Source organism: Uloborus diversus, chromosome 2, assembly GCF_026930045.1.
Source record: "Uloborus diversus isolate 005 chromosome 2, Udiv.v.3.1, whole genome shotgun sequence".
NCBI classification, from domain to species: Eukaryota; Metazoa; Arthropoda; class Arachnida; order Araneae; family Uloboridae; genus Uloborus; species Uloborus diversus.
The window spans coordinates 203668811-203696399 of NC_072732.1; the positions used below are offsets into that span (position 1 = coordinate 203668811).

General features: G+C 31.6%; 1 protein-coding gene across 1 annotated transcript in view; it reads left to right on the forward strand.

Annotated features, from left to right (window-relative positions):
* The window catches only part of LOC129216765 (protein sidekick-like), a 51141-nt gene extending 24769 nt beyond the window's left edge, over positions 1-26372 (forward strand). The window contains exons 12-26 of the mRNA XM_054850982.1: positions 576-646; positions 2752-2986; positions 3072-3187; positions 4452-4662; positions 4969-5067; positions 5412-5603; positions 7316-7686; positions 7985-9899; positions 12595-12747; positions 14183-14308; positions 15821-15994; positions 17526-17669; positions 17780-17921; positions 19597-19723; positions 25868-26372. Coding sequence (XP_054706957.1) covers positions 576-646; positions 2752-2986; positions 3072-3187; positions 4452-4662; positions 4969-5067; positions 5412-5603; positions 7316-7686; positions 7985-9899; positions 12595-12747; positions 14183-14308; positions 15821-15994; positions 17526-17669; positions 17780-17921; positions 19597-19723; positions 25868-26113 — 4322 coding nt within the window. The 3' untranslated portion in view covers positions 26114-26372. The remainder of the gene's footprint in view (positions 1-575; positions 647-2751; positions 2987-3071; positions 3188-4451; positions 4663-4968; positions 5068-5411; positions 5604-7315; positions 7687-7984; positions 9900-12594; positions 12748-14182; positions 14309-15820; positions 15995-17525; positions 17670-17779; positions 17922-19596; positions 19724-25867) is intronic.
* The last annotated feature ends 1217 nt before the right edge of the window (positions 26373-27589 follow it).

Sequence of the window (27589 nt, forward strand, 5' to 3'; positions counted from 1 at the left end):
ACCAAAAATGTTCACATTGAAAATTTTGAGCCATTCCTAGTCAATAGAAATGATCTTTCTGATTTGTTTGTGAAGGAAGATTCTATCCTGGAAATGACGCAAGTTATCATGGATGCGTTAATGCTCTGCAAAGAATTTCAGCGAAAAATTCTTAATGGCTGCCAAAAGACTGTCATAGCCAGCTCCTCTTTATAAAAAGGACACAAAATTAATTTATGTTTTCTTTATGCATGTTGTGCATAAAAATCGATATAAGTATACATAACACTTATTATACTATTAGTTATTACTAGAATGAAGTATTTTGTTATTTATGGAACTAAACCCCTATTTTAACACTAGTATTAGGTCTCAATTTACGCGGTTTCGATTTCGGCGGCATTTCCGTGGAATGTAACCCCCATGTAAAATGAGGGTCTACTGTATTGAATTTTTTTTTCCAACAGTTTGCTACTTCAATGTTGGGAGGTCCAACTGTATTTATATTCAAATTCTAAATTAAAGTTTTGAAATGATTGCTGTTTACATAATTCATAATGAATCTTATTTTAAAGTTGTGATTGTTATTTCATTAGCTCCGAGTGGACCACCCCAAGGAGTTGTTGGAGGTGCAAGATCATCTACATCAATCATGCTTCAGTGGCAGGTACTTAAAATGACTTTTTTCTTTTTTCTGAACAGTTATTTTCTTTTAACAGAGGTAAAATATGTAGAACTGTTGAAAGAGGTTTTGAGATACAATACATACTTTTAGATTAAAAATTTCCCCTCAATATTGCCAAACATTTTAATTCACAGTTTATTGTTACTACAGATTTTTCTAATTTTAGTGGCTACATTGTTAATGAGTTTATATGTATCTTTAGAAAAAAAAACTTATCTTTCATTGATTTGGTGAAAAATTTAAAGTTTTTTATTTTATCCTCAATTGAAATAATTTCAATACTAGAGTGGTGTAAACCAAAAGAAGAACCCATCAAAAAAGGATCAACCCATAATGAAAACCCTATGTTCACCACTGTTCAACCACAACAGCTCCCTTTTTTTCCTGATTAAATGAAATTCCTAGAGAACTTGCATCTTGTGCATAGTTTTCCCTTGGCTTCATTTTTCTCCAAGACTTGAGGACATTATAGCTCCTGATTTAAGAAGGAGGGTTTTTTGTTTGCCTCTTCTGTTGTTGATAAAGATTGTTAAGGCTCAAATCCAAAAATGACGGTTGTTGAGCTTCAAGATACAGTGGTTTTTTGGAGAAAAGTTTGGGGTAAACATATATATAATGCTGAATCTATCTGTACTACGAATGCAGGGAAATAAATAGTGAAACTTTGAAAAAAGGTAGATTTTTAGGTTAAGCAGATTTGATTGTATTGAAAGCATTTCATGGTGTTAACAAGAAGTTCTGTCCAGAACTTAACAAGCCTACGTTCCCATTTACTAACACCAACTTTCCAGTTCCTTAATCTATATTCTATAAACTAAGTAAGACTGCATATTAAGTGAAATATACCTTTTTAATCTTCTAAGGGGTCACAGTACCTCAGAAATGATCAAACAATCAAAAAATATTTTATTACATATTTCAAAACTGCAAATTATTCCAAACACAGGGAAAAAGTTTCATTGCTTTAGTTCAAATATTTAAAAAGTTATGAGTAGTTTTAAGTCATTCTCGCTAAGCGTTCTTATGCAAAAGAAAAATTTTAAATTGCTTTTTCTCGGTGATCGTTTTTTTTGTGTTTTCATGTCATTAGAATCCCTAAGGATTTTTTTTTAAATTAAAGATACAGCTTTAAAGTAATACTTTTCGCAGTCAGGGTAATATATTTAACAAAACTGTGCATTGGATAAGCATTTTATAAATTACTCAAATGTTTAGAGCATGTAATACTTTTAAAAACAAAATTTTAAAAAAAATTATGATTTTTTACATAATTAATCACAGAAAATGTTCCAATACATATATAAACAAATGAATGCACAGATTTTTCGAGATGATTATTGTGATTGCTTTGCAAAAATCTTTTTTTTTTTTAAATAAGTGCAAAAACAAAAAAGTCTTAGGGATTTTAAAAAAATTGAAATTTCCCTAATTTTTTTGCATTTTTAAAAAATGTGGGCAATATTTTAAGATTTTGAAAAAAACTATTGGTTACGAAATGAGTGTGTATGTTATGGTTTCAAAGAAAAACAAAATATTCATACATTAAAAAAAAATGTTCAATGGGTACTGTGACCCATTAAGCTGATTTCTAGAAACAAAATATGAATTGCTAATCTGACAAAAACGTGTGCTATTAAAATTGGACTCACTCTCTTGCTGTTGTGATTGCTCTTAGGATTTGCAGGTAACAATAAGGTTAGACTAGTGTGAGTGAAATTTGCTTTCCTTGAAGAATCCCAAATCCTTTTCTGCAAAATGGAACTATTAAACTTCACGCAGCTGTAAGGTGTTAACTGTGCAGAGACTTCAGAAATAACCTTTAGTTGAAAATATTTATTTCATATAAATATTGTTAGTGTTAGAGAACTTTCGCCTCATTTCGGTTATTCAGACTTAAAACCTAGTCAACTATTGTGAACATAGTAATTACTTTTAACCCTGAGCCATTAGCGCCCACTGGTATCAAATGCTTTTACTCTGCATACAGTAGCTTGTTTCTAGCTTTAAAGTTTATCTTTTATTGTGTACATTATATTTGGTTATGTATGTGTTTGCTCTAGCTGATAATTACTTTTTTTGAAATTTAGAACCCTGCTGAAGACGATCGAAATGGCAATTTGTTTGGATACGTGATTCGTTATAAGCTGGCAGGTTATGCTGCGAGTCCATGGGCTTACCACAATGTGACAAATGAAGCTCAACATAGTTTCCTTCTCCAAGATCTGATTGTGTGGCAAAACTATGAAATTCAAGTGGCTGCATATAATGAGAAAGGAGTTGGTGTGTACTCAAGTAGCATTTACATTCGAACCAGAGAAGGAGGTGATTATTTGCTTGTCGTAAATAGATTCCATTAATAATTGCTGTTAAATTATAACTTTGATAATAATGTGTATTTCTCAAATAGTACCTCAATCAGCTCCAACTGATGTTCATGTTAAAGCCGTTAATTCAACTGCTATTTATGTTTCTTGGAAGCCTCCAGATCCTCAATTAATAAATGGAATTAATCAAGGATATAAAGTAAGTTAAATGCTGTGCAAGTATGCGTATGACTTAAAAAAAAAATTATTATTGAAGGTTTTCCTATGATCTACTAAAATAGTCAAGTATTTTCTCTGTCAACTGTATAGTTTTAGTGGTGGATATTCAATTAAATACAGTGGAGAACCAATTATCTGGAATACTCCAGAACTCTGCTTTCCCTGTTATCTGAATATCCTCATTTTCTGGATTGCTTAAGTCTTTTTTTTTTGAAATAACATCAAGAAATGGGTTTGATTGACCATGTCCCTTCTTACAGCCTAATTGAGCCTGTTTATGATAAGTTTTGTTCTAGGTAATTTTTCAGTTTTTGGTCGCCATGCAAATTGATTCGCCTACTTTAAACCTTTTTTGCACTAAAATGCTTGAATAATATGCGAGTATGTACGATAGTTACAGCAGAAAAATGTATTTTTTTAAAGATTATATCATATTATGTTAGAAATATGTGTACTTTTTCAAAAGTTTTTGGAAAAGTGTGCATTTTTAAAAATTGGTAGGAAAATTGTTGAAAATATTCTTTTTTTCAGTACTAGATAAAAGATTCTGTACTGTATAATGAAGTGGTCTGGAAATATAACTCATAAAGAGAGGCAGAAAATATTCTTGAAATTTTGTTTTTGCATTTATAGCAGTATTGTTATTATTATTTTTTTCCCACTCCAATTTAGATGTTCCCCAATCTCTGAAACTTATTTTTTATCTTGGATGTTTTTCTTATTATTAATCAGTTCAAGATATAAGAAGGGGACGATACAACCTGCACTTGAATAACTGTTTTGCGAATTGTGCACTAAATATTAAACCTATTTTTCTGTTTATGAAACTCTTTTTAGTACATGTAATATACTTTTGTTTCTGTTGATACATTAACGTATATAATAGCTAACTTCTTGTTCATTGCCTCAGGTTGATGCTGAGACGACTCTTCCCAAAAAAAGATTTCAGTTTCAATAACTATTATCACACTTATAATAAAATACTACTATTGTAGCTTTTGAAATAGTATATATGTAAGCATTCTGATATTTTCTTGAAAATTTACTTTAAATTACTAGTAGCTTACAGTATAGTCTTAGAACATTTAAAGCTATCAAAATGTGTTGTTTTGGGGTTAATGGAACTGAATTGTTGTTTTATCATTAATAGAATTACGTTGTAACAGAGCCTTTATTAACTTGCTTTATGTCTTGCAATGCATAATTTCATACTGAAGAATTCTGTGCTTATTATTTACTTTCAGCTTCAAACTTGGCTGGACAATCCAGATTCAAATGCCACTCCAACTCATACTGTTTTAGTTGCTCCTAGTCCGCTAGATCCTTTGGCTGAGCAAGATTCACATGTTGGAGGTCTAGAGAAGTACACTTCATATCACATTACAGTTTTATGCTTTACAAGTCCTGGTGATGGCCCTCGAAGTGATTCTGTTATAGTTACGACTATGCAAGATGGTGTGTTAAAGTTTTCTATTATATTAATTCTCTTGGATAGATTTTATTAATTTTCTTTATTTTAATGTGATAGCTGTAGCACTTCATTGAGGTGCTATATTTCAAACAATTGCAGGAGTTATTCTGTAAGTTCCTGCAGATTTAAATGAGTGTTTTAAATATTAACCTTCTGACTTTGTAGCTTATTTGTTGCATATTAACATTGTCATTTCATAGCATCAATATTTTACTAGTAAAATTGAAGCACTTTAATTAACAGTAAAATTCGTAAACCACTTTAATTAACAAAAAAATTTATTTCAATAGTTCCTGATGCTGTTGGAAGTTTGAAGTTTGACAACATATTGGATACTTCTATACTAGTTATCTGGAGTGAACCTGAGCGTGTCAATGGCATTTTAAAAGGTAATTTCAATTCAAACTTTTTGTAAATACTTGTCTTTTGTTAAAGTGTTTAAAAAAAGATATCATTAGATGCAAAATAAGGGTTGATTATAACCATAATTACTACATAATCAGTAGAAAAAAAGGGGTTTTTCATGTTAATAAGTTTACCAAAGCCATAGTAAAAATTATAATAAAATTCTTTTTGTGTAGGAAGATAGGATACTTTTAACTTGTTATTTATTGTTGCTTCAAATTTGTTGATGTATATTATTTAACTATCATTTATTGCTACAGTAATTTGCTTTATTTGTATTCATTCCTTGAATTTATTAAATGTTAAATTTGATTTTTAAATTTTATAGGATACACCTTAAAGTATTATGTCAAAGATGTTTTGGAAACTATGGTGATAAAGAACCTTTCTGCTGAATTTACTCAAGTTTTAGTGACAGACCTTCGACCAATGACTGCTTATACTTTTGAAATATTTGCCTGGACTATTGTTGGACCTGGACCGGTGAAAACTGCCACAATTCAATCTGGAATTCCTCCCGGTAAATGAATTAACTAATTGAGACTCTAACAATTGTTTCAAGGAACTTGTTTGAAAATATTATGGTATATTTTTTAATATATATCTTGTACCTTGACATTGCAGCAGTTCATAGGGCAAAAAGGAATTTTAAGTGCTGTGCACACACAAATCTTAAAAAGGTTCTATTAGATAAACTAATTGAAGTTTTGAAGTCCTTCATTTTCATTTTCTTTTGATTTCAGATATTTTTAGGGAAGAATTGCAATTCTATTTAGTGACTTCACATAATTATTGAAAATATCTTAAATCAAAAGAAAAGTATAAAGTGTCTTATAAGAATGCTGAAATTTCTTTTTAATTAATTAGAATGCTTTTCTTCAATTTAAGTCTTTTTCTAACCTTATTTTATTTTGCTGAAACATCAGGAAACAATTTTTTAAAAAAGTTCGATGTAACATAACTTCAATTGAATAGTCATTTGTTCAAGCAGAAGAGAGTATTTTTTCCTACTATGTTTATTCTGCCAGAAAATAAATAAATAAAAAAGTTTTAAAATACATAAAATAAAAAAATCATTTTAGAAAAAAGTAATTTGGTGGGTTTTGGTACTTGCCCAAGCAAAATGAACTTGGCAACAGTACTTTAACACAAAATATATATGATGCAATGCAAAAGCATTATTATTCATTAGAATTAATTTTTAGTCATTTAAAAGTATTTTCATACATTTTTCTTCATTAAAGTTATGAATTCATGATATCATAATGACATTACAATCAGAATGCCTTGAATGTAATCAATAGTGGAATATCATTAAAATTTTATTTTTGATGGAAAAAACTAAAATATTTAAGTATACACTAGTCGTGTCAACTACAAACACCAACCTACATAACGTCATAAACATATATCATATGAGGCAGTGAAAAGCAATGAGATGTAAGTGCCAAAATAAGAAAATCGGAGACAATCAGTATAAATGGTAGGAGAACTTATCATGTGTTATAGGGCAAGAGATGGTACTGGTAGGATTTAAGAAATCTTTTCAATGAAAGCCTACCTGGGATCTCAACTTTAAACGTGTTTTACTTGAAACTTAAAAAAATCCACTTTCATCCTTTTCCTTCTCACAGCCTCATTTAATGTAGCTTTTGAGGATAAACCAGTTAAAAGTGCTCTTACTTAAACTTGTTTTTCTTCAGTGCTATTTTTTTTCTAAATGCACTCCTATTGTTATTAAGTGATATATAAATATATGTGTATGTGTGTGTGTTTATAATATATATCTGTTACTATGTAAATGTTTTAAAACATCCTTATAAAAAACTTATTGCATTGCCCCTATTCAAAATGAGACATAACAATAAGAGAGCAAAACTACATTTAATTGTCTAATGAATAGTTCTTTAATGTTTAAAAAACTATTTGAACATTCTTCTCCCTCCCCTCCCTTGAAAAAATTTTTGTTTCAACATTTTCAAACAACTAAAAGGTAGATTGAAAGGATCATCATTAGGGTTTTTTTTTCATACCTCAAAAGAAATGGAAAGGAAAAAGAGGAAAAAAGATAAGTTATTAATTTAAGTTTTGCAGTTAATATTATTTTGAAATCTTCCAACTACATATTCCATTTAATGTGAATGACAAAATCAAAAATAATGTAATTTTTAATATGATATTGTAAAATAATTGTTAGTTACATGTATTAACCAAAGAAAACTTTCCCTATAGTTTTACCCGGTCCACCAACAAAACTAGCCGTTTCGAACATCGGGGAATTTTCGGTTGTTCTTCAATTCACTCCTGGATTTGATGGAAATACTTCCATCACCAAATGGACTGTGGAGGCTCAAACTCGAAGAAATGAATCATGGGTGAAGATTTATGAAGTTTCAGATCCGGAAGCCTCCAATATCATGGTGAAAAACTTGATGCCTTTTACGGAGTACAGGTTGAGACTCATAGCTACAAATGTTGTTGGGTCTAGTGACGCTAGTGAACCATCGAAAATTTTCCAAACAATTCAAGCTCCTCCATCTCATCCACCATATAATGTTACTGTGAGAGCTGTCAATGCAAAGGCTTTAAGAGTTCGTTGGACGGTAATTTAGATTTATTTATTCATTATTTGTGTTATTTAATTGTTTTAAATTATTACTATATTTCAGAAAATCAATGCATTAATCAGTGTAAGCAATAAAAAAACTATTTGTGTGGTAGTTAAATGTAGGGGGGGGGGAATCGAAATCATTACAAAATGCTTTTTTCAAATAGTTTTCCCATTTTTTGATTAAATTGTTTCAATGAGACGAATCAGTTAAGTAATCCTTTTATTAACAAATTCTATTTTCATTGAAAGTAATGTGGACATTCTAATTTTCTGTATCTTTTTTTTTTTAGCCTTTGCAACAAGTAGAATGGTATGGTGTTCCTAGAGGCTATAACATATTATACCGTCCAATGATCTTTGATGAAGAAGCTGAAAAGGTTATATCAAATGAATCTTTTAAACACATTATACTTGAAGATCACAATGCCAACAGTTTTGTTATAAAAGACTTGGAGGAATTTACAGACTATGAAATGTCTGTTCAGGCTTTCAATGATGTCGGTAGTAGTTCGCCAAGTTCACCTGCTAGGGAGAAAACTAGAGAAGCTGTTCCATCGGCCGGTCCAAGTGAAGTTAAGATAAATGCAACATCATCAACAACAATCGTTGTAAAGTGGGGTGAAGTTCCTAAGGTTCATCAAAATGGGATTATTGAGGGCTATAAAGTTTATTATGGAGCAAAAAATGTCCCATTTTTGTTTAAAGTTATTGAAAGTAATGGCACATTTACTACAACATTGACAGAACTGAAAAAATATACTTTGTATAGTGTTCAAGTCTTGGCATTTTCCCGTATTGGAGATGGAGTTTTAAGTGTACCACCTACTTCTGTGCGCACATTTGAAGACGTTCCTGGAGTTCCCTCAAATATTTCTTTTCCTGATGTATCTACCACCACTGCACGCATTTTATGGGATGTTCCTGAAGAACCCAATGGAGAAATTCTGGCTTATCGGGTTTCATATAAGTTAGATAATTCTGTAGATGCCGAAATTGTGAAAGAATTTCCTCCAACTGAGCGTACTCTAAAGGAAGTTAATCTAATTCCAGAAAGCTATTACATGTTTGCAGTGACTGCACAGACTAATGAAGGTTGGGGTAAAACTGCTTATGCCAAAGTATTTACGACTAATAATAGAGAAGCTCCTCAAGCCCCATCTCCACCAAGAATAAGCAACTCTCAAGTTCAGGCTCGTCAGATAACATTTAGTTGGACTCCTGGAAGAGATGGTTTTGCTCCATTGAGATATTACACTGTGCAAATGGCTAAGCATGATGATTCTTGGAAAACAGTTGCTGCCAAAGTAGATCCCAATCTGAATAAATTTACTGTGGTAAATTTGAAGCCATTTACTTCCTACAAATTTAGAATACAAGCAACCAATGACATTGGTTCCAGTGGTTGGAGCCAAGAATCCAATGTTACGTGGACTCTACCTGCTGCTCCAGAAAGGGCACCAAAGCAAATTACAGCAACGCCATATACCACAACATCGGTAAGAGTCAATTGGGATGCTCTTGGTGCTGAAGATTGGAATGGTGATGTTCGCTCTGCCGGATATCGTGTTGAATACTGCCAAGTTTCTGCATATTCCATTCCGAGAAGTGGAGATTGTCCTGCAGATAAAATTCAAGGAGCCAATACTACCAGACTGTCCTTGCATCAGTTGGAAAGAGACAGAGTTTATGAAATCAGAGTATTTGCTTATAACAGCAGAGGTGACAGTCCTGCTAGTCAAACAGTTCAAGTATTTGTTGGGGAGGCTGTTCCAACTGGTGAACCCAGAGAAATTCGTGTGGAAGCTATCAGTGCCACAGAGATCAAAGTAACCTGGAAGCCCCCTCCACCTGCATTGCAGAATGGCGATTTATTAGGCTACAAAATATTTTATGAACCACACTCAAATGATGGGTTTGAAGAAATGGAAGCAGTCCCCACTGCAACTACATCTTTCATTCTCCTAGACTTGAAAAAGTATACAGAATACACTATTCAAATACTTGCATTCAATCCTGCCGGTGATGGTCCTAGATCTGCTCCACAGCGTGTCACTACGATGGAAGATATACCTGGCCCACCAGGACGTCTTGTGTTCAGCGATGTGACCATGACATCCCTGAATGTCAGTTGGAATCCTCCAGCTGAACCAAATGGCGTGATATCTGGTTATTTAGTCACATATGAGACAGCTCTGCCTGATATAGGTGAGTTTTTCCTATTCTAAAGAGTGTTACATCTAATTGTGTCTAAAGCCCAACACTTTTGTACTTTGCATCATTTATAAATGTTTTAAAAGATCTTTTTGAATACTTAGGGTAAAATCTTTTAGTAGCTTAGACAAAAAAGAGTCCATTACTTTATGGAGCCATATCATCAAAAATTTCACTGATCATACTCATTTGGTTTTTGTGAAATGTAACATCTTCAGCTAGTTTTTGAGTTTTTTTCATCAACCTAAACTTGTGTAATTTTAGCTTAATGTTGTTATGGTGCAGAACTGTTATTGTGAATGATTATAGTTCATCTTTTTTTATTTCCTTAGCGCTGGACAGAGCAGAGAATGCTAATCATGTACAAAGGCTCTCCAATGGGAAGTTAACATTACCTTCCATGACCTAATTTGGCAAATTTTGTCTGACCATTTGGCGAAATTGTCATCATTCCGCAAAATGTGTTGGCAAAGTTCCGTTTGGCAAATCGACAATTTCCGCCCTCCCAAAAATTTAAGTTCAACGCACCCCTGATCATGTATAAGAATTCCCTCCCCCCCCCCCCGTTTTGATTGAAAAAAGGGGCGGGAGAAGGGGCTTTTTTGAAATTTGGTAATGAAGTTTGCTTAGTGAAATTGTGTGTTGAACTTTGCTTTGTATGAAATTTTTTTATGCGTGTTGAAATGGAAACCGAATCCCTCTCCCTACTTCCAACTTTTAGTGTCTTTTTTGTCTTATGTGGGTGGTAAAATCTGGATCAAAGCCCAGAAATAATGGTGTTAGGTATACCTAGTAAATTTGTGATGTAAGTATTATAAAGAAAGAAACATCAAGTTGTACTACTACTGCCAGTCCCCTCCCTTTCGCATGGTTGACAATGAATTTTTTTTGTCATAAATATTTGCATGAAAAAGACGAAAATGAACACAAGGACCTTTATTAATGTGTTATTAGTATTATCAATAGATTAGGTTTTTGAAAAGGGGGGGGGGGGGACAATTTGCCACTATTAGTATCATTTTTAGATTGTTTTTCAAGGAATAACAGCTAAGGCATTTAAAAGAAGCATACTTCTGTCTTAGCTATGAAAACAAATAACAAGAGCCTGAAAATTGCTTCGTTTTATTAAACAAGTCAAAATTCTTAATTTAAATGAGCAAATAATAAGTGGGGACTCTTTTTGCTAGTAATATACTTTCTGTTTTTCTCTAATGTGCAATTCCATATCCTGCAATACCTTTCTGAATGCATTTCATGTTCAGTATGAGGTTTTTGCATATAGCATCTCTGCTGCTCAAAAAGCCCTCTAATGTATAAAGCTACACAAATTACTGTCCTATAGCAGGAGCTAAATCAGAATTGAAAGTGAAGATGCCAAAAATCTCTGTTGCTGTATCGAGATGTACTGTAACTGACATGTTTGGTATTGTGCTCAACTTCTTTTCTTTCTACTCTTAGTTGTTTTTTGGGTCTTTTAAAATGTTCTTACAAAGATTTTTTTTGGTTTCTTTGTGGTTATTGTTAGTATTATGAAGTGGGTTAGAACCAAACAACAAAAAGAGTCAGTGTTTTGTCCTTAGAATGATTTATCTTTTAAATACCTTCCAATATTAAGCAGTAAGTTATCGCACTACAGCCAGGGCTAGGGCAGAACTATATGCAATATCAGGGTTCGTACGCTCCTTCAAAACTCCTCCAATACTCCTTCATTTAGGAAATTTTTTTGAAGGGCCCTTCAAACTCCTTCATTTTGGTTTGAACTCCTCCAAAACTCCTTTTTTTAGTTCAAGGCCGCATAATCTTCTTCTATGTCAGTAACTTAATACTTCTCCCGATAACTTAACTTTGCCACAAGAGCGAAGGTATAAAGGCAATTTCAATGCTGTAATTTCGTACATTTATTTTTTCCTTAAAGATGTGATTTACAAATTAATCACAGAAGTCATAAAAGTTGAAGGTGAAAACATTACGAAATGACTAAGACATTTAATTTCATAAGTGAACAAAAACATGCTTAAATGGTGCTTGGCTATTTTTTCAAGTTTTATTATATTTGTTTTTTCCTCTACCACGCTCTCATCCGCAAAAGTCAGTTTGTCTAATTATTATTTAACTATTTAAAAATACTTAAGTAGATGTAATAAGTCAAGTGATTGTGTTAAAAAAATAATTGTTTAGTAAATCGTAGTTATGATAATGTAAAAAGGGTCATCCACAAGTGATGTCATGCCTTGAGGGGAAGACAGGTTCATAAAATTGTGACAAGGAAAGAGAGAGGGTAGCAAAAAGTGACATTACACCGTTATTATAACAATATGTTTATAAAGAATATGACATGTGACAAAAGGAGGAGTAAGGTGAAGTGTAAGTGAAAAAAGACGGAAGGGCGTCAAATATGTTGAAAAAAAGTGTGACATCGTTTAAGGACAGCGCATTAGTACTCCTTCAATATCTAATATTACTCCTTCAAAACTCCTCCATTTTATTTCTGAAATTGAGTACGAACCCTGATCGACAGCCTGGACAACATAACTGGATTGTCAGTATGTTGCATGTAATCTTGAAATATTCTTCCACTTTTGCCAAATTTTCAGTTTTTATAAGAGTTATGCTTTAAAATGCTAATAGTAAATTAGTACTCAAAATGTGAGTTTTTTTTTAAACTTTAAGTGACATTTAATTTTTTCAGATTTCAGTAAACAGGTAAAGCAGAAAGTGACTTACACTTCATTGAGTGTGCATGGTTTAGCTGAAGCAGTGGCGTACACTTTTCGAGTTAAAGCAGAAACATTTGATTATGGCCCTGAGTCAGTTGGAAATATAACTACTGGACCTCAGGAAGGTGTGTATTTTCAATTAAGAGTATTCTGTAGAAATTTAATTATTTCTGTTTGAGAGTGTTAGTAAAATTTTAAGCACAGGTGTAATTAGTAGCAGAGATATTTTCAGGTTGTATAAGGATTTAGTGCATTTGCAAAGCCATCATTTAAATCTGACCTTTTTGTGCCCTAAGTGTAATGCAACACAGATGAACAATTCTCAAGTCATTTTCCTCTCAGCCACATACAAAAGACAACTAGTTTACATTAAGAGCAACATTAAAATCAATGAGTGTTTCTTTGATAGTGTCACTTAACAGATCTAACACACCGTTCTGTCCAAGGCCAATAATAATGAGGAAATAAACCTGCAATTATTGACTATGAAAAAAAGTTTTTCACAATCTAAATGTATAAAAATAAGTTTATGTGGCAGCTTGCCAAGTTTTTTGTCTGCTTTTACCAGGCCACACACTAAATCTTGATAGGCTTTAGGTTAAACATTACTGACATATTACATTTCAGCTAAATGTGTAAATTTGAGTTCAACATTTGAGAACACTGCATATTTGACTATAATTTTCACCTGCGTTTAGGCTGAAAAACAGCCTCTAGGTTTTTTTCCATTAAAATTTTAGTAAAACTGTTTTGTCTTCAATTAATGTAGTTTCTATTGCCAAAAAAAAAAAAAAAAAAAAAAATACTAATGTTAAATTCATCAGTAAAAATTCCTTGGTTTAATTGTTTGGAATTTTTTTTAAAGTTTAAAAGTTCTGATTTATCAAAACATTTTGTAAAAAACCCTCCCAAAAAATTAATTTTTGGAATCATTTTAGAACAGTGTTTTATCATACCTCCACCCCTCCCCATTCAATCAAATTTAAAAGCTGACTTACCAAACCTTCTGCATTTTAGAGAAGCTTTCCTCATTTAATCCTATCTTCTGCCCTTTTGCACGAAAGATAAAATGTTCTGCGTTCTACCATCCAATTCGGAACAAATATTTATATCTCCTGCTTCACTTCCTTCAACTTCTTTCATACAATAACCTCTCGTTGCCACCTTAAAAATGCTTAAACCAGGCTATATCTTGTGGCCTGAATGTATAATTTTGTACTCTAAAACACATAAGTTGATTTGCCTCACAAGACTAAGGCTATCCATTTGTGATAATGAATTTCTTAAATTCCAGGATGAAATCAAATTTTACAAAGTTTACTTACAAATTGCTTAATCAAACTTCAAACTAATTTTACAAAATGTCATTAAAATAGATATTTTAATCATTAAAATAGACATTTAAATCTTTTCTTCCTGATTTAGTTAGTCCAGGAGTTATGGGGAATTCGTTATGAATTTGTTTCACGTGTTTCTACAAAAAATAATATTTACGACTTGTCAATTAAAAGTAGCAATTCATTCATTTCTTTGATTTCCTGTTTTGATTCTCATTCTTAGGGTCTCCGTCTTCTCCAGAAGATTTAATTTTAAAACATTCCCATACTTCTTTGATGTTACAATGGAAAAATGGCCCCCAAGGAGCTTCTCCTATTATTGGTTACCTTATTGAAAAGCGACAGACAAGTAAGTATTTGTATGAAAAATGATCAAATGAGTTGCTGTAATTCTTTAGTGTTTTACTTATTTTGATTCTTCAAAATAACTTTTTTGGTCCTTTGTTTAATCCAGGTATTTTTTCTATAATGGTGTTTGTTTTAGCTTTAAGGAGCTTTGTGGGGGAGATGTCTTCATATGTGTTACACGACTCACATTTTGATTGATAATAGTAGTATTGTATCACAAATCATATTACTATTTTGTTTTGTTTTCTTTATTGAGCAATCAAGATTGCTTACTGACTTCTTTTTGCTATGACTTAGCACTATTTTTATTCAAATTGTCATTAATCAATAGCAATTCACATGATCTGCTGTATGTGGCAAGGGGACTTTAGGAAAGGCAATGTTGCATCAGTGATGGAATTTGATTCCTTTTTATATTCCTTGAACAAATAGTGAAATTTATTGCTCTAGAATTCAAATTATTGTTCAAGAAATTTCAAGTTATGAACATGCACTGCACTGGATTAATTTTAAATGCTTCTGTACTGTAATTACAAATGAGTTATCTTTAAATCACATTAAACTGAAGCTCATATACCAAAGATATTAAAGTGAATTCATTTGTAATGTGTTTTTCATTTTTAGTCTACTTCAAAATAATTAGTTTTTTTTTTTTTTTTTTTTAATTGAGCACACAATTCTGACTGCATGTTTTTTTTATGATTGATTTGATTTCTTCTTGTGTTATGGTAAACTTAAAAAAATATTACAACTTATTAGTGCCCCTTTTTTAATTGATATTCTGTGTGAATAAAAAATCTAAAAATATCGACTAAAATTTATGCTGAGCGATAGCTTTTAGAAATGTATATCCAAATTCAAAAAGTAAAAAATAAATAAATGAAAATGTAGCTGCAATCCTTGATTATGAGATCTCTCATTCATCAAAAGTAAAGTTAATCGCTTTATTTCCTTTTAATGCAATAAAGTGCTTTGTACAGTTACATATGAACTACCATGATTATGTTTTTACACAAACAACCTTATTTTTTTTCATTGATTTAAATTCATGGATAAAGTGATTACTTATTTTTTGAATGATTTCAGTTTTTAAATATGTTATTTATACAAGTTAATTTTAGTTGGAACATTGTTGATATAAATTTGTACTATGGATTAGATCTTTATTTTATGCAGTTTGTAATCTTGAAATTTCATTTGTCAATATTTCATTTTATAACTTAAACAAAAAATATATCTAATAGACATTTCTAACAATTCACTAAGGTGTTTTGCAACAAAAATAATTGTTAAATTACTAGAAAATATTTTATGTATGTTATTCTATCTGCTAATCAGGAAAAAGTTTAATTGTTCTGCTTGATCATTATAGCTCCTTTGCTATCTTTATGTATAAAACGTTATATTAATTGTTTAAATTACTGTAATTTTAATTTCCTTTGCAATTCATAAAAAATTCAGCTTTACTGTTATGTGTAATTTTTAATTATAATTATTTATTTTTATTTTTTAGATGGTATTGATGATTGGCAAACCATGGCTCTTTTAGACAATGGCCCACAGACTTCTTACTCTATTGGTTTTCGGCATTTGCTTCCATCAACCTCTTATCAGTTTCGTCTATTTTCCCGCAATAGTTATGGCATCAGTTTTCCAGCTTTGTCTCCACAACCATTTGCTACACCAAGTAATAACCTTGATTTATAAAGTTTGTAAATGAAATTTGCATTTTTATTTCCGCTTTATTAATTTGTTTATTTTTAAAGTGAAAATGTGTATGAAAAGTTAGAGTTAATTATTTTTTTATCACTAATTTTTATTTTACCATAGTTTTATACTCTGTTGTAGGCTATTTTTTTTTTCTTTTACCATTCGTTGATAATGTTGGTAACCATTGCACAATATACAGTTGAATTAGTCAATGTTATAGCTTTGTGCTAACTATAGATTGAGTTACATGAAATACACCGCCAGCTCAGTCGTTTAGGTTTTCCATCTCCAGCTCAGTCACTTTCCTATGCCGGGCTGATGAGTGCTAATAAGCACGAAACTGCAGTCCTCGGCTGGAAATGACTGAGCTGGCGGTGTATTTCATGTAATTCTGCTTTAGCCCTAGCTATTGGGCGGTATTTTACTGAATATAGATTGAGTGTTAGTAACACATCTTATTAGAAAGTTACAATGAAAATTGAAAATTGTTTAATTCTGTCCAACTGTGTTATTTTTCCCTCGAGATAATTGCTTATAACAAATATGAACAACTTAACTACTAAAATTAACTACTAAATAGTTTAATATTGGATCAAGGAAAACTATGTTTTGTATTCATCTATTTTTGCTGAACTTATAAACATCTGTTTTAGTCATACAAGATAGGTATCAAACTGTTTGCATTTTCTGAGCTGTATATTGATAAAGGCCTATCCATAGAATATATTGTTTTTATATTTTTTAATAGTATCATTTTACAATAAACTATTAATAATATAATATTTTTATGAAAATGTGATAAATATGAAATATATATTAATTAAAACATATCAACAGAGACCTAAATATAAGCTTTAATCAACTAAAATCACACAGGGAAAGCACCAAGTACTGTATCACAAAAACAATATGTAAACAAAGAATCACAGTTGCCACTCCAAGGAGAGCAAAATAAGTGTTGCCTATTCTGTTAGATAAGGCATTTTAGGTCTCTGCCTTTTAGGACGTAGAAATTCATTCTCATGCAAGGGATCATTCAAAGTCCTTTCAATAACTTTTGAACTGAGGCATGGTTCTGCCCTAGGACTCTTCTGTTATTTTTCTTAGCTTTTGAAATGAGTTCGGAAGCTTCAGTAGCTATTAAAAAGCTGAATGCTTTTCTCTGGTTGCATGCCTCTAATGCAAATAGAGCTTGTTATTTTATGTAGTTATTATCACACTAGTAATATTGATCAAGTCTTTATAACATGCTTTTGTGTTATAAGATTAAATAGAAAAAAAAATATTGAGTAATGTATGGATAAAGATATTGAGTACTAAGTAAAATCCACCTACGTTGGATTTTACTTAGTTCTAAATTATGTGTCAAATTATTTGCACTTTTAATTAATCCTTGTTATTTAACTTTAAACTTCAATAGAGAAAGTTAGCTACATTACTATTTCCTGATATATTTTTAGTGTATAGTGTAACAAAAAAATGCATGACATTCATTGTATTTTTTACAGGTAAACTTTTCTCAGAATATCGATCTAAGTTGCCTTTCTACCGTGAAGTTTGGTTTTTAGTGGCGTTAGCATCCGTGAGCATTGTCATCATTATTCTGGTTGTTGCTGTTCTGTGTGTCAAAAGCAAAGCCTATAAATACAAAAGTAAGACTGTCGTCTTCAACTATGTATGTTTAAAACCATTAAGTTGCATTTTGTTGCACTTTTTTTTTTGAAATTCTATTTAATGAACTAAAAAATATTTTATTTTGTAGAAGAAGCACAGAAATCAATTCACGATGACCACATGAGCATGGATGATGGAGGATTTGCAACTTTTGAACTGAGGCAGTCTAAGAGAGGGACACTTTGCAAAAATTCGCTGGCCAGAAAAAATAATAATGCAATGCTTACAAAGTAAGTAGTGATGCAAATAAATGCAGTTATTTGAAGAAATATTAATTTTAATGTTATAAAGTAGGGATAATGTTTAATGTATTGGGGGGGGGGGGAGAGCTTTATTTAAGCAGTACTATTTTTAATTGTTCTTCTAACATTGAAGCTATAATTTTCATTCTGAATTCTTAACTGTAACCTGTTTTTTTTTTTTTTTTTGCTTGGTGCTGTTTGAATACTCTATTTCTTAATTAATGCTTAGAATTTATTTAAAATATCCACTACCCTTTAAGAAAAATAAATAATTTTTTCAAATATGTCTGATAATTCTTGTAACTACTAAACATAATTTTAAGAAGTTTTGATGGTTATCATTATAAAATTGATAAATAATATCAATTGCTTTCACTTTATTGGTAGTATATATTACATGGTCATTGTTAGTTAATATGTTTTTTTCTTTTGAAGATGGAGGTTAATTATATTCATTAATGCTTAGTTTTGTTATGGCTTTTATTTTTTAAAAACAAGTATATAGTTAACAATAATTATTAACTTACCTTTTTTCTTAGTACTGCTTTTACCAGTGAGCATTTAATACAGTAAATTCAGGGTGATTTGTTACCCTTCAAAATTGCCAGATTAACATGTATCCCGAAAAGCATTGGAGGTGCCTTTAAGTGAGTCTAAGACATACCATTGTTTGTAATTGTTTGCTGCCTTTTAGATCAATGTCCTGCTATTTCATACCACTCAATTGCAAGAAAAAATGTACAATCAACTAATGTTTTCCAAATATTCTTCACCTTAAAAAGAAAAAAAATATATTTCAAAAAATACAATGAATTTGTCAGGATAACTTTTTTATTAAACAATTTCATTGTGTATTTCAATGTAGTGACTCATTATAAAAATTATTTTTGAAACCATTCCTGGTATTTTGTCTTGTGTTAGGAAGAATGCACTTTTATGGTCTGTTCATATTTTCAATTCACTGTATATTGTGAGATTACTGTACTTGACTTGGTTTTATGTTTTACAAGCAAGCATGTGATACGCTTATATTCTTCTTTCCTTAAATAGATTTAAACGTCTTGAATTTTTGCAACTTTAATTTTCATGCATGTTAAGAAAGTCTTTTTAAAAACAAATAAGTTACATTTTTAATATTTGTGTTATGTGAAAAGTTATGTAACTTTTGAAGTGAATTTTAGAGGGTTTGTTCTGGCTTGATGTTACTTAGTTTGAAGAAAAATAACTTAAATGATAAATTCTGAAAATTTTATAAGATGAAATACAAGTCTGTCCCCCTCCCCCCCCCCCTGCTGTAAATACATGACTTTTTATGTTGTTGCTGTCCACATGTTTTTTTTTTAATGTCTTTATCCCAGGTTTTTAACTGATTATCTTCCAAGCTATTACCTAACTGACGTAAACCTTAATGGAAAACGCATAATAAATTTCTTACCCGGATAATATATTATTTCGCTTACTTATTAAATTTTCTAGTTTTATAAACTATTATTATGGGTATACATAATGATTATTACTTATTTATACTTCCCCTGAATTTAAGTTCTTATATCTTTTCCTAATATTGAAATTGTTGAATTGTTGACTAAATACTCAATCTTATCGACAGTTACTACCTGTTATGTCATTTTTATTATATAAAAATTACATTATATATTTTTAGATCTCCCCCACGCCCAAGTCCAGGTAGTGTCACATATTCTGATGATGATGACACCAAAGGCTACGATGAAAACTGTGATAGTAGTTCATTAACAGAGAAACCTTCTGAGATGAGCTCATCCGATCCGGTACGAGTTGAATCAATTTTTCGTATACAGTTTTACAGTGTTTATATGAGGCAGTGAGAAGCAAAAAATGCAAGTGGCAAAATTTAAAATTTGGAGATAACCAGGTCTAACAGTAGGGGAACCTCTCCTCTGTCTTGGAGCAAGATATAGTACTATTAGCCCTGGTAGTTATTGCTGTACAGCAAGATTTAAAAACAAAATTCCATGGAAGTCTACCTAGGACGTTATTTTTGAACGTGTTTTAATTGAAACTTGAAAATGTCCACTTACATCCCTTTGTTTCTTACTACCTCATACGTCTTTCAAGGGACTGATGTGAAATGATATATAACTGAAAATGACATATAATCAAAACATTAACAAATAACTTACAATTTTACCATTCTATCTAACCATACTAGCAAAAATTTATGAATATCAGTTTTAAGGATCTAATCAAATTTTTTATGTAACTAATGTATGATTTATTCTGTAATGTTTTGTACAAATAGCAGGTACATGTGGTGACCTAAGAGAGTGCTCAAGTAGATGTGATGGCCAACTATTTTCCTATTATTAGCATTACTCACATTTTGTAATATTTGTCTAGAATATCTGTGTTTTCCAAGTAAAACACGTTAATTCTAATATCTGTCATGTTGAAAAGAACATTTTTTATGCAGCAAATGCATATCATACATAGTATGGACTAATTACAAAACTACAGTAGAAATGCACATTAGCAACGCAGGAAGAAGACAAATAACTGAAGCTGATGTCAAAAATATGCATGGTTATAAATTACTACTATAATACCACCAAGTTTAGAGTTTTTAGAATAAAACAATGCATTTAATTTAACAGTTCATTTATAAAGGATTTCCATTCTTTTATAAATGAAGGAATTCCACTGTAGGAAGCTCCTACAGTGGTCTCCTGTCATTGGATAGGAGCCATGGCGACAGTTTTCATGGCATCACCCCTACATTCCTCCTTGTGCTTGGGTTTGACTTGTTGTAGTGAAGTTTTCTCTTTCCTTTGTCTGGGAATATGTGTTCCAGGAAATTGCTGTTCAAGCAACTCATAAATGTTTCTAAAACTTTATTTCCAGTGAAAGAAAAGGGAAGAAAAAATATTAAATTCATACTTCCTGTCTTTTATGAGCATAAAAGTGAGTTTTTTTTTTTTTTAATTTCTAGAGTGCCCAAGCACTGGTTGATTTGTTTGGGCAGACTGCACATCACTGACAAATAGATATTTCATTAAAAAGAATATTTTATAGTTGTTTGACATGATGATTGTCTTTGCATTAGGAATGATAGCATTAGGAATAGAACTAAGTGCAGGAAATGTTTTTTCACTATCTTTTAATAAATTAAATAAGCTCCTCCCCTTCCTTTTTTTGGACCTCCGATACCAAAGAGAATCTTTTCATTCAATAGAAACCAAAAAAAAAAATAGACAAGCAAGAAACTTGCAAATTTTAGGAAAAGTAAAGACACAAAATTGATATTTAGTGACCTACCTATATAACCATGTATTTTTCCATGAAAATAAATAGGAATGAATTGGGACTTTTTGGAAATTATGTATAAGTGTAAAACATGTATAATTGAGAGACTGGTAACAATATTTTGCTGTATTCCAAATTAAAAAAATATTGTTATATACAAAAAAATAAATAGATTATCAAGTACTGTCAGCAAAATTACTTATAGTACCCGTTTAAAATCCTTTCTTGGCGAAATGTTTTTATGAATAATTAAGGTTTTCACAGTGAGTATCCATATTAGAGTTATTTCATTCCAATCCTATGGACCATATACCTTTAGCAATGTGGTCTGGCTAGGATTTTAACTTTCATATCTCAGGTTTTTTTTTTTTTTTTTCAGAGCACCAATGAATTAAAAGAATTCTAGTCTTCCAAGTTCTATCATCATGATCCATATTGAATGAGGCATTAATCTTATTTTTGATGATATTGCATCATCCTAGATTCCTCCATTCTTGACCCCTGTTTGCCGACCAGATGTAAGATCTGATTTAAAGAAGGGCCTATGGGAATTCTAAGAACTGGAAAAAAAAGAGATTCTTGCGAGAGTTTACAAAAAGCAGTGACGTGTGGTCTGCCAAACTAAGCAGTGCTTTGGAACTTCAGAAATAAAATGGAATTGGTCCCCGATTTAACGAATTTATCGGGACCGAAACTTTTATATGTAAAATCTGGGTTATTCGTAATATCAGGTCATGAAAATAGAAAAAAAAAAAGCTCCTATCTTATCTAAAAGCTCCAATAAGCAACTGCACAAAAATAACCGTAATTTCAAAATGTTCACTTTTTATTAAGCATTTCGCGAGTTATTACACGCCAGTTAATTTGAAATTTTCAAGTACCGAGCATCAGGTGCTTGACAGCTTCTTTGATACTTGACTTGAGATAGTTCTCTTTCGACTTTATGGGAAGATGAAAAACTGTCATTTACAGCCTATTGCATGAGATGTTTTTACAGTTTCCAGTCTATGTTAAGCATTTGAAAAAGTAGGTTTTAATGGGAGTTTCGTTATTGATTTCTTCATCATAATTTGATATTCATTGGTTGCTCCCTTGCCCGTCAAAAATAGCCGATTCCAAGAAAAGTCGTTTTTTACTTCAGGCATGATGTATATATGATTTGGAAGACAATAAAATATTTTTTGACTCAAATTAACAAAACAATTTTCTCTTTGGGTTGTTAAAATAATTCCTTAGTTCAGGGTTTATGCCTTCATTTTAGTGGGAAAAGGTTATAACAATTCTTCTACTATATATGTTTTTTCTTATCTTTTCTTACACTGGAAATAAGTTTAAGGAATGTTGAACCCAAGCACAAGGAGGAATGAAGGGTTGTTGCCATGACAATACAATGGCTCTTTTATCCAATGATAGGAGACTTAACTTCTTCAGATTTGAAACCAAGCAGTCAGTTCCAGGCTTGGAGATATTTCAAGAAGTAAGCATTTTGTAGGAATGAAGAATGGAATTCATTTATGAATGAATTTTTAAATTAAATGCATTATTTGCTTCAAAAAACTCGAAACTTGGTGGTCTTTCAGTAGTATTTTATAACACTGCATATTTTTTGACACCAGTTTGTCATTTATTTTCTTCATGCGTTGCTAATTAGCATTTCTATGGTATTTTTGATCAGTATTATGTTATGATATATTTGTTAGCTGCATAAAAATATTCTATTGTACCTGACAATTATTAGAATGAACATGCTTTACTCAGAAAACACAGATATACAAAGTATAAGTAATAATATGAAAACAATTGAACATCACATCTGCTTGGGCACGCTCTTGGGCCACCGCTACAAAAGGAAAAGAGATGTGAAAAGCTCACATGTGATTAATTGTGGAGATAATCATGAATATATTTATAATTATTAGTACCGTACTTACAGGATGCTGTTGTAATGTGTTGTGAGTTCCTTAAACCATCCTGCACATGAGTATTGCACTAAACTTACAAAACACTTGTAAAATAAGCTATACCACAATAACATATTTTTAAAAAATGTAAGCTGAACCTTATTTTCATTTCTTTTGTGTGAAAGCATTGTTAAGATGGAGTAGCATAGCTTATTTTTGAGCATTTTATCCGCTCTCGTTACTTATCCATTTGCAGGATGGTTTGAGGTATCACTTATTTTAGCCTCCAGTTTTTTTTTTGTCAAAATTAACCCGTGGCAGGCGGAAAAATTCTATTCATATGATAATTATATAGTGTGGTTCTCATAAGGACCATTCGATATGACGGAACGGGACTTTTGGAGTACTTTTGTCTAGAAATTTTATTTTTGATAGCAACAATAAGGGTCTCTCATAAGAATCTTGTTGAACAGTAAAAGTGATTGTTTTAAAATGAAATAATTAAAAAATAAGCAATAAAATACCCGTGATGAAACGGGACTCGTATGTGTCCTGTTGCGAGGGGAATTTTCTTGCTTATTCTGGTTTATTACAACATGTGGTTCTGCCTTAGCCCTGGATAAGAAACGGTAACCTACTGTTTAACGCAAAGAGAGGGTTGTGAGCCTCCTGCATTCGACCAAGGTCACTATTCTTGATACCCCCCTCCCCTTTCAGATAAGATAATAAAATGATTTTGAGTGGTGTTGGTGGAAATTTTGCAAATGGAAAGGAGAAATATAGTCTTCTGTAGAATAGTTCATTGTCCCCACTCTCACCTCAAGTAAGTGTAAGTTTCTTTGTTCTTTGATGATCTCAGGTTTTTCCCTATTCCAGAATAACGAGTTCATAACAAGGACGAAACTGCAATTTTTGAATGGCATAACCGGGCTGTCAGTATATTGCATGTAATAGGGTCAGTCAATAAGTAACGAGTCACAGGCTATAAAACAGATTTTCTTCGACATTCTTCTAAATTGTTTAAACACTTATTGCACTGGGAAATTAGTTGTATAATTCCGTGGTCATAGAAGTCCTTTGGCAGCTACTGTAACCACACATAGCCAATGCAACAAAAGAACTTTTGTGGCATTGTCTATATCTATCCCCATGTTATTCCACATCTTTATTGAACTCAAGGAGGCACTTCAGGAACAGCAATTTTATTCGGACGATGAAGCAAAGGAGTGCATGGGTAATTGGTTACAGCAGCAGCCAAAGGATTTTACGGAAATATTATAAACAAGGCACGGAATTATATGATTAATTTCCCAGTGCGATAAGTGTTAAAACAACTTTAGAATGATGAATAAAATCTGTTTTATAGCCTCTGACTCGTTATATTGACCAACCCTATTACATGCAATATACTGACAGCCCGGTTATGCCATTCAGAAATTGCAGTTTCGTCCTTGTTACAGACTCATCATTCTGGAATAGGGAAAAACTCGAGGTCACCAAAGAAATTTACACTTACTTCACCCACTTGAGGTGAGAGTGGGGACAAATACATTACCGATACAAGACTATATTTCTCCCCATTCCCAAAACTCCCACCAACCCCACTCAAAATAAGGTTTTATTATTTGAAGGGGGGGGGGGGGACGGATATCAAGAATGGTGACCTTGGTCGAATGGATGATGCTCACAACCCTTTCTTTGCATTAAACAGTAAGTTACCGGCCTTAAACAAGGGCTATGACAGAACTACATGCAATAATAATAGACAGCCCTGCTTTTAGTGTACTATCAGTCTACTATTCCAACCTTCAATCAGGAAATGTTGAATTTTGATTTTTTTGAGGCTCGTTTACGATGAAATGACAAAATTTAAGGCTTGCAATTATGAATGTGGAAAACTGCAGACTCTTTTGTGCATTGGCTTCCTTCAGATCACTTCTCTTGTTAAACCTAAAGAGAATTGTGAATCAAAATTTCTAATTGCATTCTGCATGCAATATACTGACAGTGTGATCATCACATCCAGAGATTGTAGTTTTGTCCTTGTTGTGGACTCATCAGTCTCAAACAGTTGACCAAGCTGGAAGCAGATGTCATCTCAATGAAGCAGAGATTGCCAACAAATTGGTAGATGAAGTAAATTTACCACAGCAGCAAGAGTCCACCAGCCATGGTACAGTTCAACTAGTAAATTGAAGGCAAAGCTTCATTATTGAGCAGTAAGTTACTGCCCCTATACCAGGGCTAAGGCAGAACTACATGCAAAATATTTTGTCTGCAGTGTCGTTATTCACTATTCCAGACTAATGAATCCAGCACAAGGATGAAACTGTAGTCTCTTGATATGATAACTTTGCTGTTGATATATTGCATATAGTTCTGCCTTAGAATTGTTCAGTAACCTTTCTTAGCATTTTGTCACAACAGAATCTATAAATCTAAAATGTTGCGACTTAAGTTTTCCAAATGCATTAATTTTTATTATGAAACAAATATTTAATAAACACTCATCACAAATAGGAAAGAGAATGATTAAAGGATTATAAGGTAGTTAATTAATATAATAAATAAGTTAGTAACATTTTAGATTTTAAAAACATGTTTTGACACATTTGATGACCAATTACATTTTATTGAAGTTCTAAAGAAAGGACTTCTGGTGTAATTTTTTTTCTCAATGCTCCCCCATGTTAAACCTACTTGTGCAGTCTAATATTAAAGTTTTTGCTAATAATTATACATATCCCATAGGGTTCTGACAGCGAAAGAGAAAGTGATGGCAAGGCAGAACCACATTCTTTTGTTAATCATTACGCCAATGTCAACGACACCCTACGGCAATCGTGGAAACGACAACGGCCCGTCGTCAAGCCACCCAGTTATACAGACAGCGAACCAGAGGGAAGCATTCAAGTTAGCTTGAACGGAGGACATATTGTTATGAATAATATGGCAGGATCCAGAGCTCCTTTGCCGGGATTTTCAAGTTTTGTATGAAAAGGAACAAGTGAATATGCAGCTAAAATGTAATTGACACATATTGTTATTGCATTATTGAACTGAAAAATTTAGACTATAAATGTGCCTTCATATGCTGTATATAAGTGAGATATTTAAAACTGTCTTTGTATTTTTTGTGTCATGTGTACTTTTAGTAATGTTCTAAAATTAAGTGATGTAGTCAAATTTTCTTAAAGGGAAACTAAAATTTTAAAAACTGTGATTAGATCCAAACATTCTTGTTCAGTGATTTATGCTGAGAATATCAATTCTTGTAGAAAGAAATTAGTTTTTCTTTTTGGCAAAGTACCTTTTCAGTTAGCAATGTACATGTTGATAAAATTGCTATATTTTTTTCCCTATCAATGAACAATTAATGATAAAATTTTTTTTATCTATAATATTGCTTTTGTTCCGATTCAAAGCTTGAAAGTATTTTTGTTTTCAGTTTGTAGTGTTACAAACAAAGAAAAATAAAAGATTTTTAGTTTTTGCAAAAAATTTTGATTGAAAAATATCATCTCATACACATAAATGTTAAAACATTCTATATCAGTGCCAATACCTGTTCTGGGACCAATTATCTGATTTATAATTGATAATCATTTTGTCACTTGTTAAAAACATTTGATGCCATCCATTTGTTGATTTCAGTATTATTGTGATATTCACTCATTTTGCCAGATTTTTTCCGTTTCCAAATAAGTGTCCCTTTTCATTTTACTGAAAAGGCATTGCCTTGTAATATCATGCAGTTAGATTGCTCAAAGGTTTTTTTTTTTTTTTGTAAGAAAAAAAATGAAAATTTTTTAACACATTTTTGTTAAACAATTCCACAAATCACTGTGGGAGCGGTGAAGAGAAAGGAGTAGGATACTAATGTCTTACTCAGCTGAACTTTTTAATAGAAATGTAATTGAAACAAACTGCATTAGCTTCAAATTTATGTGATGCTGTTTTGTAATTTGTCTCAGAAAAACTATCTATATAATATAATATTACAGTTGCTAGTTTTAATACAAATATTTGTGAATATTAAAGAAAATAAACTGCTGGCTTCCATTTAAGCATCCGTCCATGGCTAAATACTGTACTAATTTTTCACAAAATGTTTACAACAAATATAAACGTTTCTATCTTTCATCCGTCCAAATGAACATATATATGCATACAGATAAATGGATAGATAAATTTATGAACAGCATTTTAAAAAACTTTTTAAATCTTGGTAAAAGAAATAAATTTTATTTTTACCTCAGATTTTTTTAGCTGTCTGCCATTCCTTTGAACCGTATTTTCTGGGAGATGCTCTGATACATTGGCATATATAAATTGCACTAGCCTAGAAGGGGGAAAAAATCATTAGCTAAGATTAATAAACTTTAGCAACTTAAATCAACTCGCAGACTGTTAGGAAAAGCTAACAAAATTTTTTGAAACAAATTTTGACTGAGAGAGGTTTGAAACATTTTT